The 15,562-nt window shown below is 37.9% G+C and overlaps 1 protein-coding gene across 4 annotated transcripts in view; it reads left to right on the top strand.

Moving 5' to 3' along the window:
• LOC138692244 (protein PALS1-like) overlaps positions 1-15,562 on the top strand; it is a 304,119-nt gene that overhangs the window by 265,757 nt on the left and 22,800 nt on the right. For all 4 annotated transcript variants that reach the window (XM_069815383.1, XM_069815382.1, XM_069815384.1 and 1 more), the window contains 3 exons: positions 671-913; positions 8,385-8,830; positions 13,356-13,531. In XM_069815383.1, coding sequence (XP_069671484.1) covers positions 671-913; positions 8,385-8,830; positions 13,356-13,531 — 865 coding nt within the window. The remainder of the gene's footprint in view (positions 1-670; positions 914-8,384; positions 8,831-13,355; positions 13,532-15,562) is intronic.

Raw genomic sequence — 15,562 nt, 5'->3', positions numbered from 1 at the left:
CAAATTAATGTTTAAGAATTAATAATACATGCAGCAGCTAACATATGCATTCCACTCATACAATTACATTGCACTCGCAAATCACAGCACATTCCCGCTGTCATACTGGTCTGTGTAACGTTAAATAGTCGTTGGTGTAGCTCTCGGACCAGAGCTTCAAACAACACATAACAGAAGCATGTGCGCCTAGGACGGACCAAGGAGGAAGGCACTTGCGCGCGCATCATATTCTCGCTGTTTCTACGTCTTTCCTGTAGCTCCGAGAAACGAGCAAGCATTGCGATACTTGCGGTGTGCAACCTGCGGATGGTATTGCGCCTGTACAGTATTAAAAAAATCAAAATAAATTTTAATGTACGTAATCCCATTTTGAGAAATACACATTCTACGAAAATATTGGGCTTGCGCAGCAAGCATAGCATGCCCTGAGAAATCGCCCCTGATTGGTTGAAAGACGTCCTTTCGTACCGTTTTATTGGTCAAAGGTAGTGTGACGTAGTAAAAGTGTAATAGTCAAACAAAAATGTTTCCTCATTGTACACTCGTTTTGCAAAACGCTCTCAAACAAATTACTCGTAATCAAAGGTTCTACTGCATCAGTTTTTGAATCTCTGAAAATTAAAACACAGGAAAGTTGAAGTATACTTAAGTTGTATGCATTTTTTCGTAGTGCCTGGAGACATTGCAGCCCTGCTCACTGCCCGATGCTGCAGAACTGGCTGACCTCCTCACCCGCTATGAGTTTGAGGGCCTGCTGTACGCACACGATGCAATTGCTACTCAAGACATCGCCATCAAGTCTCCTCTGCTGGTGGCTGCCGGCACACCATCGTGCGAGGATGACACGTCGGAGCACTTTGTTGGTGAAGACAACATCAAGATTATCAAGATAGAGAAGAGCAACGAGCCACTGGTATGTACGGCCTTCACTGAATATGAGCTGGGGAGTTGGCTTTTTGTGCGTCAGTTCCTTGGTTGACAACCAGTTATACAGTGGTTACCAACCTTTTGAGTGTCACGAACCCCTTGGAGCTCATATTTCACTTTGGGGCCCCAAAATGTTTTGTATAATTTGAACTCGTAATTATGATATCAGGGGTGGCTCTGCAATAAGAACTGCAGAGCTGCAGAACCGCCATTTAAATGGGCCTGAAAAAATAAAAAATGGTGCTTTTATGTAATCTAGTTCATTGTTTCATTTATTTTTCCAATTCATTCTCCTTCAATTGGAGATTTTACTGTCTGTAGGAGCCTTTAACTGCTCGAGAATTTTAGCTGTAGTGTACTTTTCGGAACTGTGATCTGCAGTTCCTGAAGCTCAACGTAGGGTAGTCGGCAGCAGAAAACTGGTTTTCTTCACCGTCCCATAAGACTGCATTAGAGCTGCAACCGAAGCAGCTCTCTCCGAATATACAAAAGAACCGTCAACACCCTCATCTCTTTATGACCTGCGTTAGAACACATAGGCTTCTGGATTACTGTATATCATTACAGTTCCAGTGTGTTATAGTACTGTGGGTGGTGTGATGTGATTAGCCAGTGTGTCTAAGGAAATATTTTATATTAAAATGAATTAAATGAAAACCTAATCGACCGACCCTTTTCGAAATTAAAAGAGAAATTGCATGTTAACTTAAGAAATTTACACAAAATTTAAATATTGAAATTTCTGGAAAAAGTCGAGGAAATCATGTAGCCTACTAGTCATTTTAATACCGAAATGTGTAATGGAAACGATTGGTTTTTTGCTGCGCTCATGAAAATGCTTTCTCCCCCACCCGTGTATTCTGTTTAGAGGAGAAAATGCATGAACAAACACTAGCGTGAAGCATGTAATTAATTTGACTTAAAAAACTAGAAAAGCATGTGGGGCACATCTCCACGACGTGACTAGTTGTATCAGGTGGGAGAGGTGTAGCGCACGGATTGTTGGAGTACAATTTCGGGTGCACAATCAACTTCGAGAAGGCGCTGTAATTACACACGTTATCCGATTTAGATGCAATGAACAGCATGTGTTTGCTAAATACACTAGTTTTCATGCAGAACTGCCAAGCTTTGTAACCGCGGGCCGCTACTGTATGATATACTCTTTAATTGCTTGTATAATGTAGATAATTAAACAATTCTAATAAATAGGCAGCTATATTAAATTTCAGTTAGCTTTTGAATATAATCTGAAAATGCAAAAATTCGAAGTTACTTTACTTATATCATGTATTTGTTGTGAAAAATGAAACCAGTTTTTTATGGACTTACATTGTTATACTTGTATTTTGTTTGTGAGTGAAAATGGTCATCATCTTCTTGTGTGGTCTGTGTCACAAAAAATTTTGATAGAAAAGCTGATAAATGTGTGCTCTGTGAAACGATTTTTTCGGCCTACCCAGTATTTACACCTTAGCTTCGCCACTGGAAGTTACCACTTGTGCCACATACAGTACAGACCTGTCCCATCGTTTTTAGTATACCTGCTGCCAAAAGAAATTAATGCAGAGTCCAACGGAATGACTCCTGAAATAAAAAGGAAATCGTGTATCTTTTCAAATAATTTTTTAATTGAAAGCTTAAAACACAAATAATTTTGCAATTTTCTCACCTTTTTATTGCTATATCCAGCACTTTTTTTCAACCGGAACGGTCCGGAATACGTTCCGGTAAACTTTTTGCCATTACAAATTCCAACGAGATATATTTTATAAGCGAAATTGAAAATTAAAATTGCCGCCACTGCCGAGTCCAAGAGTTTACATTTTCTCATTATTATCTTCGCTGCAAAAGTAACTCATGCAATCTAGTGCTGCCATCTTCCGTTATTGATCCTGAAACAATAGCTCGAACTCGCAAAATTTCCGTTATGCTTAAAATCGATGAGGTCCGTTTGGAACTTTTTGTAATATAAGGTATGTAGGCCTAATATTTTTAAGCCTCTGTTTTTGTTGTGTAATGTGATCGAGTGATAGAGTTCCGGTAAACTTTTGGTGAAACGAGCGTTGAGTGGATTCCGCCGATTTTGGAATAGACCAGTGGCGGCTCCTGCATATTTCTTAAGAGGAGGAAAGAAATTAACAGCACTAAATGACACCTTCTTGAATGAAACATGCTACAAATTAGCCTACATGCATACATGTGAGACCTGGTTGTGTTGGGGTTGGCCTTCCCTTCTGTATAGCAATAATATGTTCTTGTAAACTGAGTTTCCTAAATTGTCCAAAATATATTATGATTTCACTTCCATTCATTGTTGAATAATTGCACAAATTAACAATTACAAGGAAATTCACAACCTCGCAGCATTTTTCGAGCACACTACAGCATCACACGTGTTGGAAGAGACTAGCTACTAACTCGTAACCGGAACCGTTTTACGGAAATGGAAATGGGAAATAATCTGAGGAAAGCGAGAACACTGCACCCACCCACGTGGTCTGTGTTGCCACATGTACATTTTACAAGTTCAGTATCACATGCTTTTGAAGAATGTCAGTTCTTGTAAAGTCATACTATCATTATTGTTCAAAGCTGCCGGTGGCCGATTAATTTTTTATGTTAAAAATGATGTAGTTTGGAGTACCTACTTTCAGTTTCAAATATATTTGTACAAAACTGACAACTTGGCTGTTGCCCTGTCTAGTAAACAATGAATAGAAGTGAATTTCAGGGGTCAACTACGTAAAACTACTTCCTCTTTGTTTTACATAAACCCGACTTTAACTTTCAAATATCCACGAAAGTTTCAAACCATGAATAGTAGCCTATATAAAGTGCAATGAATAATATTTTTGATTTATAATTTAAAAAAAAAAAAGTTTACATGGTGTCTTTCATAGCGTTGCGTTAAAACTGTTTTTGTTGTGTCTCCTCCTAGATGTGTTATAGTCCGGTTGAATGCAGCATCGTTAGATAGCAGCGGTAGCGAGCTTGCTGCACGACCAGTCGGTTTCTATTTCCCGCCCATGCGCTGATTCAGAGGAGGATCTCCTCCCTCTCCGTTCATTTACTTGCTTTAAAACTCTGCTTCTTTCTCTGGCCGCTAGTGCGCTGTTGTCTATGTGTGTTAACTGCAGTAGAGGAGGAATGGAGTGCCTTTCCTCTACACAGACAATCTCGCATCTTTCTCACAGTTTTCTACAGCACATGAGCGCGCGTCGTTTAAAACTCGATCAACCGAGTTTTTCTTATAGCTGTGAACTTAAAAATTATCGAATCTTCCTCGAATTTCAAGGCACATATTTTATTTGATATTTACTTTCAAAAGAAGAAAATGTGAGGAGGACGTTCCTCCCTTCCCTCCCCCGAGGAACCGCCACTGGAATAGACACCGACGTACTTGAACTGCCAACATAGAAAACAAAAAAATCATACTCAAACGCTTTCACCTTCATCTTGACGGGATAATAAAAGCCTAAACTAACCTAACCTAACCTAATGCGTCGGTATCTATTCCAAAATGGGCGGAATCCCAGTTTAACCAAACTTTTTTCCAGAAAAAAAGCACTGGCTATATCAAAGTTTCAATTTTTCGGAACAAGGTTAGGACTGTATTGTTTCGAAAGCCTGAATCTATTTAAAAAACACGTGTTCGTTTCATATTTCAAAGTGGTGCACTCTTTCGAAAAATTCTTGGCTGCCGTGGTCGTTCAGGAATGCTGATCACTTCCTCATCGTCATTCATAAGTTCTTGACAAGGCAGCGGATGCTGCTGCAAGAGATGGTGCTATGAATGGATCTGAGTTGTATTGGCGCAAGAGGTGGCAAGATATTCAAAATTACCTGAAATATAGAATAAAGTGGCAATGAGAAGGAGAATGGTCTGCACAAGAGGAAAACAAAATACAAAGTATAAAGAATAGTGTTCGAGTTTGGAATTTGTCCACAAGAGCGTCACAACACAAAAAAGTTTTATTCACCCGGTTGAGGATTGGCCACTGTCGAATTGGCACATGGCCATCTCCTACGTGGCGAGCCTCAGCTGGAGTGTGAGATATGCTATGTACCAATTATTATGGTCGAACATATTTTATTGCATTGCATGAAATATGACCATGACCTCAGCAATATGCAATTCGGCCAACTTTACGTGATGTTCTTGGAAATGGATTTTAATTGTGCAAATGCAGTTCTGAAATTTATATTGAAAACAGGACTTGACAGGGTGATTTAGTTTCTTATTGACCCGTTTTACTTATTTTCTGGACCCTTTACATCTAGAGGTTACATTTGTTTTTAACATACTTGACATTTGGACCTTTTACATCCGAATATTTTATAATAGTACATTATGCAACGAGCATATAATGGTAGTAATTAAGACGCAAGTATCTTTGTTTATGAAACGAGCGCAAGCGAGTTTCATAATTTTCATATGAGCGTCTTAATTACCATTATAGGCAAGTTTCATACGACTTTTTATGCTCGACCATATTTCTAACTTGAAATTATTCGTAAGTTTTCATGTTATGGTTATGTAAGTCACGAACGGAACTGACCTGAATTGTGAGATGTGCGCAGACGCGAAAGTATTGATTTTTTCCGAGGCACGAATATCATTGACCTTTATATAACCTAGAGACCATTAGTCTTGATATAACCTGGAAATTGATTTAGAATTGAAAAACGAGATGACAAATTGAATTTATTTGAATATTATTTACAATTAACGCTAATTATTATAGTAACAGAACATAACCTTCTGCGACAGTATTGGATTTCCAGCTTCCGAGACGTTTCCCTAGTTGTCTTTCGATTGCATATCCGAGAATAATCGAAAACCTGAACTTTAATGAATAGGTGTACTTTAATGACATGCATTAAAGGTCTGCTACCAGGTGTATAATTACTACATTTCGGCATGGTCTAGCATAAAAATTTTATTGTTTTGAAATGCGTCAGATAATTTATTTCTTGTGGTATTCATTTTATTATTTTATTGTTTCTTTTTAAATACTCTCTAGGGTCTGAGAACTGCTCACGTGTATGATTTTTATGCCTCACCTTGTTGAAACTGCATTTGTGTATCTCATTTTTACCGTGACAATGCTTTTAGTTCGTCTTAGCATTCAGCTTATTGTACTGTATATGTTTTTATGCTCGACTAAGCCGAAATGTAGTAATTATACTCCTGGTAGTAGCCCTTTAATGCACCTCATTAAAGTACACCTATTCATTAAAGTTCAGGTGTTCAGCCAATGACAAATCACCTTTGTACCATTATAAAACCGCATGTATCGATTATTCTCGGATATGCAATCGAAAGACAATTAGCGAAAAGTCACGGAGACTGGAAATCCAATACTGTCGCAGAAGGTTATGTTCTGTTACTATAATATAGCGTTAATTGTAAATAATATTCAAATAAATTCAATTTGTCATCTCGTTTTTCAATTATATCAAGACTAATGTTCATCTTATTCTCTACATTATATCAATGACATTCGGCCTCGGAAAAAATCAATACTATCGCGTCTGCGCACATCTCACAATTCAGGTCAGTTCGCTACTCACATAACCATAACATGACCTACTTTTGAATAATTTCAAGTTAGAAATATGGTCGAGCATAAAAAGTCGTATGAAACTTGCCTATAATGGTAATTAAGACGCTCGTATGAAAATTATGAAACTCGCTTGTGCTCGTTTCATAAACAAACATACTTGCGTCTTAATTACTACCATTATAGGCTCGTTGCATAATGTACTATTTGCTTTGTTAAGAATTTTAGATAAGGGCGCAAATAGCCACCATAGCAGCTGACGCGCACTTTTTAACCCCACTAACTAACTAACTAACTAACTAACTAACTAACTAACTAAGTTCTTGAAAAACATCCATGTGTATAGCAGAAACTGCCATCCTGCACTGTTGATCTTTGAACTGCAATTTAAATGGTAGAGGACCACCAGTCAAGTTAAACTCAAGTTAACATGCATTGTGAGAATGATGAAAGAGTGATGGAGCGGAGAAAAATTCTCTCCGGAGCCGGGATTTGAACCCGGGTTTTCAGCTCTACGTGCTGATGCTTTATCCACTAAGCCACGCTGGATACAATCCCGACTCCGTTTAGAATCGTCTCAGATTAAGCTCCATCTCTTGGGTTCCCTCTAGTGGCCGCCCTCTGCACTACGTCATAGATGTCTATGAACGCAGGACCGAAGTCCATACATGTGTTGAGGTGCACTCAGATGAGTGACTGATTGGCCGGGATCCGACGGTATGGGCGCCGTCTTAAATCACAAAGTGATTTATTACGCATATCATTTATATATATATATATATATATATATATATATATATATATATATACATTTTTTTATTTTGATGTACCGAAGTACATATGATATTTCCATGCAGATATTCTGCGTCATCACATGATGAAAGAGTGATGGAGCGGAGAAAAATTCTCTCCGGCGCCGGGATTTGAACCCGGGTTTTCAGCTCTACGTGCTGATGCTTTATCCACTAAGCCACACCGGATACAATCCCGACGCCGTTTAGAATCGTTTCAGATTAAGCTCCATCTCTTGGGTTCCCTCTAGTGGCCGCCCTCTGCACTACGTCATAGATGTCTATGAACGCAGGACCGAAGTCCATACATGTGTTGAGGTGCACTCAGATGAGTGACTGATTGGCCGGGATCCGACGGTATGGGCGCCGTCTTAAATCACAAAGTGATTTATTACGCATATCATTTATATATATATATATATATTTTTTTTTTATTTTGATGTACCGAAGTACATATGATATTTCCATGCAGATATTCTGCGTCATCACATGATGAAAGAGTGATGGAGCGGAGAAAAACTCTCTCCGGCGCCGGGATTTGAACCCGGGTTTTCAGCTCTACGTGCTGATGCTTTATCCACTAAGCCACGCCGGATACAATCCCGACGCCGTTTAGAATCGTTTCAGATTAAGCTCCATCTCTTGGGTTCCCTCTAGTGGCCGCCCTCTACACTACGTCATAGATGTCTATGAACGCAGGACCGAAGTCCATACATGTGTTGAGGTGCACTCAGATGAGTGACTGATTGGCCGGGATCCGACGGTATGGGCGCCGTCTTAAATCACAAAGTGATTTATTACGCATATCATTATATTTTGATGTACCGAAGTACATATGATATTTCCATGCAGATATTCTGCGTCATCACTTGATGAAAGAGTGATGGAGCGGAGAAAAATTCTCTCTGGCGCCGGGATTTGAACCCGGGTTTTCAGCTCTACGTGCTGATGCTTTATCCACTAAGCCACGCCGGATACAATCCCGACGCCGTTTAGAATCGTCTCAGATTAAGCTCCATCTCTTGGGTTCCCTCTTAAAAAAAAAAAAATTGTGAGAACGGCAGACAAAATAACTGAGTAATGTGTGTTGTACTTGCAGGGCGCGACCGTTCGGAATGAGGGTGACGCAGTGATAATTGGACGGATAGTGCGTGGAGGGGCAGCCGAGAAGAGCGGCCTCCTGCACGAGGGCGACGAGGTGCTGGAGGTGAACGGCATCGAGATGCGGGGCAAGTCTGTGAACGACGTGTGTGACATTCTGTCGGGCATGACCGGCACGCTCACATTCCTCATCGTGCCCGAGAGCACGTCACGCCCCCCACCACCCCCGGCCAGGGACACGCTGATGCACATGAAGGCGCACTTCGACTACGACCCCGAGGAGGACCTGTACATCCCGTGCCGCGAGCTGGGCATCAGCTTTCAGAAGGGCGACGTCCTGCACGTAATCAGCCAGGAGGACCCAAACTGGTGGCAGGCGTACCGCGAGGGCGAGGAGGACCAGACGCTGGCCGGACTCATACCCAGCCGCTCCTTCCAGCACCAGTGAGTACCCTGCGAAAGAAATGCAGTTTTCATACTGTAGTCTGTGCAAGTGTGAAAGCTCTGTTGAAGATGTTACAGTATAGGTCTTTTACTTTGTATAGGCTATTCATTATCTCGTTGAAACCTTTCTGCGTGTCAGGGGAAGGAAGAAAATGGACTGAGAAGCTTCTCTCTCTCTCTCTCTCTCCCCCTCCCTCCCTATGTTCCTACTTGTAAGCAGCTAGCTCGCTTACTCCCACCACGCGCACACGAACATTTGGTTTCACGAGATAACGAGTTACCTATACCTCAAGATTCGTTTTTACCAATGTTGGTAAATTTACTTACCTTAGTTTTATAAAACCTAGTTAATAATATTATGTCGAATAACATTCAACTTTGTGTTCACCACACTTTTTATTACAGTAGAATTCCTCGTATCCAGCAACTGTGGGTCAAAGCCAGTGCCGGATAATTGGGAAATACTTTTATAGGTTATGTAAAGACGCACTGTACTGCACAAATTTTTTTTTTTTTCCATGTTGAAATTTAGTAATATTCATATAGATATTTAAAAATAAAGTGTTAAAATACGTACAATATTTATTTTTAGTACTGAATACGGTAATGTACATTAATCAGTTCATAATTATTGTAATACAGTAATACATAATAGCGTAAAAAAATACTAAAAGTTTTCGTAGCCTTATGACAATTTTAAATGGCGGTCATGTGAGTCATGTGACCTGAAGAGCAGTGTAGCCAACGTCGCAACTATAAAGACTATGAAGTAGTGCTCGATGATTTGAGCGTAAAAACATTTCGCTTGCATTTCGTGGAATCAATTGTGCAACAGCAGCGCTTAGCGGTAATAGCCATGTTACTATCTATCACTCGAATGAAATTTTTGAGTGCTGTAGGAACAGAGAATTTCACACTTATCTATTTAGACTCGTCCAACACCCCTTCGAAACGGGCGAGTTCAAGTGGTAAATGTAAAGATATCATCTCTGCGCATTGTTTGCAAGGTCCAAGTGACAGCTTACCGATGGTACCCGATATAATCAGGGACATAACGGGGTTTTTTTGCTTATGTTTTCACGTGTGAATAATGTAAAGAATAAACACGATATGCAGCATGTGCGATCTATGAAAACCACCCACATCTTCGTTCGACTCTTCCCTTTTGCATGAATGACTATTTTTATTTTTTTTCGCATAGCCAAAAGTGCCGTTGTTTTGATATTGCCGGTTATTTGGGTGCCAGATACGAGGAATTTTACTGTATGTTAGTTTTCAAAATCGTAGATTTTATTTCAATTTACTTTGATTCTTTAAATCAGACATGTCAAACTTGCGGCCCCTGACTCATCTATGCGGCTCTATCTTGTTTTATTTTACTTGGTTATTTAACGATGCTGTATCAACTACGAGGTTATTTAGCGTCGTTGGAATTGGTGATAGTGACATGATATTTGACGGATGAGGCTGAGGATTCGCCATAGATTACCTCACATTTGCCTTATGGTTGGGGAAAATCTCGGAGAAAACCCAACCAGGTAATCAGCCCAAGCGGGAATCGAACCTGCGCCCGAGCGCAACTCCAGATCGGCAAGCAAGCGGCTTAACCGACCGAGCTACGCCGATGGCTCTCTATCTTGTTATGGGGAAACTAATAGGATATGGCCCCCATTCAGAGTGTTCGTAAATTAAACGAGAAAATGCCGTACAGTGTTGAGGTTAAGTCAGTTAGTGATAAATGAGATGTCAGATATTGAGAAGAAAACAATTATCTGTATCATTGTTGTTTCTTCTTACTAGCAAACAAAATGTGTTTCTATAAATAAATATTGCTAATATATTACAGATTACATAATATAATTTCTTTTTCTTGCGACCCACATGATTTACACGATTTACACCCATATTATTTGGCCCAGTTGGGATTTTGAGTTTGTCATGCCTGCTTTAAATTCTCATCTTGAAACCATCTGTATGGTACTGCTCAAAATGAGGCAATCTTGGAAGAAAAACTGATGGGCACCATAAGAGCTCTTTGTATTGTATTGTATTGTATTTATTAACATTCCATGGTATTCAATACATTGCTTCACAGCTAGAATATGGAACAAGTCAAAAAACTTAATACTATTATAAAATCTTAATTTATAGTCACAGTCTAGATGAAATATATACAGACGAGATTTACAATATAGTCTACTAGTACAACACATAGTTTTAGTATCAATTTCATGAAGTGTTATTGAATGTCATGAATTCACCTACAGAATAGAAGGCATGAGAAATTAGGTACTTCTTTAATTTGGCCCTAAATAATTTTATGTTTTGAGTTTCATTTTTTATATCGATAGGGAGGCTATTAAAAATTTTTACTGCCATATAACGCATTCCTTTTTGATAGCACGATAGACTTGCCGATGGAGTATGAAAGTCATTTTTTGACGTGTATTTATGCTATGAACTGTTGAATTAGTTACAAAGTTTTCACGATTACATATGAGGAAGATTATTAATGAAAAGATATACTGACAAGCCATGGGCATTATTTGTAGTTTTTTGAAAATAGTCTTACACGACTCCCTAGATTTCGCACCTACTATTATTCTAATTACTCTTTTTTGTAATAGAAATATATTGTTACTATCTGTGGAATTTCCCCAGAATATTATTCCGAAACTCATTACCGAGTGGAAGTATGCAAAGTATATTATTTTTAAGGTATTGATATTTACTATCTTTTGCATAGATCTAATAGCAAAACAAGCTGAATTTAGTTTGGGGGTAATTTCTTTAATATGATTTTTCCAATTTAACACATTATCGATTTTTAAGCCAACAAATTTGGTTGTTGTTGTTTCTAATAGGGATCTATTGTTAATTATTGCGCTAGAAATTTGCGACGTTGAATTTGGACAGGATTTAAATTGAATTATGTTAGTTTTGTTACAATTTAATACTAATTTATTGACTGAGAACCAGTCACATATTTTGAAGAGAATTTCCTCTGTTGAAGATTGGAATGTGTTGGAGTTATTGGCTGTAATTACTATACTTGTGTCATCTGCAAATAATATGGGATGACCTACATCTTTTATAAGGGGGGAAAGATCATTTATAAACACTAGAAAAAGTAGGGGATCTAATATTGATCCTTGAGGAATTCCTGACTCCAAGTTAGGCATATATGTTGACGTATATGTCTAGTGTCAACTGCCATTTTACTAGGAGCGCATTCAGTTGAGTGACTTATTTGGCCGGGATTCTGCAGTTATGATGCACTGCTAGCTGTGAGAATATTATGGATTTATTAATTTGTCCTACAGAATAATCTCTGTAATGTTGACAATTAATATTTGAGGAGAAAAATTCGCTCTGGTGCTGGGGATCGAACCCGGGTCTCCTCAAATATTAATTGTCAACATTACAGAGATTATTCTGTAGGACAAATTAATAAATCCATAATACTCCATTCAGAGTGTTCATAAATTAAACGTGAAAATGGCGTACAGTGTTGAGGTTAAGTCAGTTGGTGACAGAAATAAGATGTCAGCTATTGGGAAGAAAACAATAATCTGTGTTATTGTTTCTTCTTACTAGCAAACAATATGTATTTCTATAAATAAGTATTGCTAGTACATTACAGTTTACATAATATGACAATTTCTTTTTCTTGCAACCCACACAATTTACAACCAGATTATTTGGCTCAGTTTGGATTTTGAGTTTGTCATGCCTGCTTTAAATTCTCATCTTCAAACCATCTGTATGGTACTGCTCGAAACGAGGCAGTCTTGGAAGGAAAACTGATCAGCACAATACGAGCCCTTGATTGTAGCAATAGTAAAAACAAATGAATCACATTCTCGAGTGCTAGTTATTATACATGTCTTAAGAATGTATTCAAGGGTGAACAAACAAGTCAACACAAGTTTATCAGATGTTCCAATTGCTTATGCACAATTTTCTGTTATGCAAATTATCTTGAATAATCGTAGTTTACCAGTCAATCTTCCACAGAAACGAGATAATGTCACGAAAGCAAAACCTGTCGATCCAAAAACCTGAATGAAAGAGTTACCGGCATTTGTAAAAATGGCACTTCTAATCATTTTCCCCCTATTACTAGATATACTGATAGATTATAGTGATTTTCTAGTTGTCAGGTTGAACATTCCTTTGCCAACTATGTATGGGATTATGCAGGGAAAAGTTTGGAAAATATGCATTCCCTTCTTAGCCAGTGAATCTGCCATTTCATTCCCTGCAATGCTGCAGTAAGACGGTATCCATTGTAGCGACACTCTTTTGCCCAGGTTATTAATATCGCTTGATGATCTTTCTGCGTTGCAATACATCATTGTTGACTGGAAGTTCCAGGTATTTTGCAATTGCAGATAGCTGCCTTAGAGTCAACTATTATTATTATTATTTTATTATTTTATTGAAAGCCCACACTGTTCTTGACATGTTGTGTTTTCTGTGATGATACAATGCACATTGACTTTCCTTATATTTGACTTTACAGGCGTGAATCGATGAAGCAGACAATAGCCGGAGATAAGACGACGAAAGAAAAATCAAAGAAAGCTGGAACTTTGCTATGTGCGAAGAAAAATCCAAAGAAAAAGAAGAAGAAAGCTCCATACAACGCGGCCTATAATGATGGAAGCTACCCATTGTATGCAAGCAACACGGTGGATGGTGAGTACCGACCACACGGCAGCGGGACAGGTTCAAAGATGCTTGGGGAGATAGATCGGCATTACAAGACTCTTGCAATGCGATAACTTAAAGCCAGTTTGAGGAAAGGGCAGTAGTGTTTCTTCTCTGCTGCAACTATCTTACCATGCTATGAAAACATGCAGAGGTGAACTGTATATCGTCGGCTTACAAGGAAAACATATTAAGTCAGAATTACTACTTCTGAGAAAGGGGTATTTTTCTTGTGACAAAACTGAATCTTGAAAATATTATTTGTAGGAACTTCTTTCTGTTTAAGTGTATTTCGTTTTCCAATTCTAAGTTCATACATATACATTATTTACATTATATACGTCTTTTTTCTCAGAAGTATTATTTTTTGACTTAACGTGTGTTGCTTGTAAACCAACGATATTATATTAGTGAGTATATAGTGCAAGCAGAGGAATTTACATTCATTATTCTAATCACATAGTTATTATTAGCAATATAGTACACATATTGCGAAGCAGGTTTCAAAAATGGGAGTATTTGAGAGTCTGATTTCTTGATTTTAATTCACGTTAAAAGCTTTTATCCATGACCATAACGAAAAACATGCTTTTACTAAATACTTTCGCGTTTGTAAAGTAGGCTTCTATTCAAGATTACTTTAATCCACCAGTGAGATAAAGACTTTACCTCACAGTTTGAACTTTATCTCACAGTTCATTAGTATTTTCCTAACACCCGGGTGCACACGTATACTTTTCCATTCAACTATTACTCAAGAAGTTAATACAGTATATTAGTTACTAGATGTTACTACCTCTACTTCTTTATTACCATTTCTTAAATATACATACACTCCATCTCCTTCTCTTTTCTCTATCTACTACGTCGTAATTTGTGCATTGCATCCATATCTAATATGTATTTTTTTTTTAATTTGTAATAATTTACCTTTTTGAACCTGCAAAGTTGCATTTATAGGATTTTATAACAACACGTGTTAGTCAACTGAGCTAAACAGACACGATGATTAATTACGTTTTAATATTCCTCTTAAGTTTACAGAAGTAAAATATGAAATTATTTTAATCACATTAGTCCTGTGAACACTTCTAAATAATCCCTGAAATTTCAAAAAGATGAAAATATACGTTTAAAATGAAAAAATATATATTAAAATTATATAATTAATTATAATTTGTTATATATCGAACGCCTTAAATACCATTCTTCACTAATCATGGCCTCCTACATCATGACCTACCTAGTACACATATCGATTCTAAAATCCATGCCATGATATGTGATTATATGAGGACTTATTTTCAACATATTTTCTTTTATAAAACAAAATTTTTCGTTATGTCATGGATAAAATTACGTATGGTACTTGTGAGCATGATCTTTATTGCGCTCGTGTAATTTAAGCACTGATGCTTAAATCTTTCCACTCGCGCAATAAAGATGCACTTACCTCACAAGTACCATAAATAACTATTATTTGCAATAGTTTTCATGTGCTATACAATTAGGGCAAAGTACGAACCTCTATGACCACAGGGCTATAATAGGAGAGAGGGTCTCATAAGCCGGATTAAGTGTAATCTGTCAAGAAGCTTCTTGTGGCCATGAGCAGAGCATCCCGTTTTTCGCTAATGCACCCCATTGTCCTGAGAAAAGTCTTCGGGACAGCTTTCCGTCTCATATTTTAGAGTTCTAAACTGAGAAAAAATGTAGAAGTTACATTGTTTATTCTACATTACAAATTACAAGAGTGATGGCAACACCAAACGTTTAGATGAAGTCTGGGTGGATCTTTTTAAAAGTACTGAAGGAGAACTCTCAAACTTGAAGAAGGTAGTGGAGTTCATTATGTGTATCCCTGGAACAAATGCGTGTGTCGTAAGATTATTTTCCCACATGAACGCTCCATGGACTGATGAGAAAAATAAATAGTCTGTAAAAACAGTAAAATCAATGCTTGTTGTAAAATCATTCTTCAGTAAGGATTGTGTTGCTTTTCATACATGATTCTTCAAA

The sequence above is a fragment of the Periplaneta americana genome, chromosome 16 (assembly GCF_040183065.1).
Source record: "Periplaneta americana isolate PAMFEO1 chromosome 16, P.americana_PAMFEO1_priV1, whole genome shotgun sequence".
NCBI classification, from domain to species: Eukaryota; Metazoa; Arthropoda; class Insecta; order Blattodea; family Blattidae; genus Periplaneta; species Periplaneta americana.
This window is presented reverse-complemented; position numbering and strand designations above follow the sequence as displayed.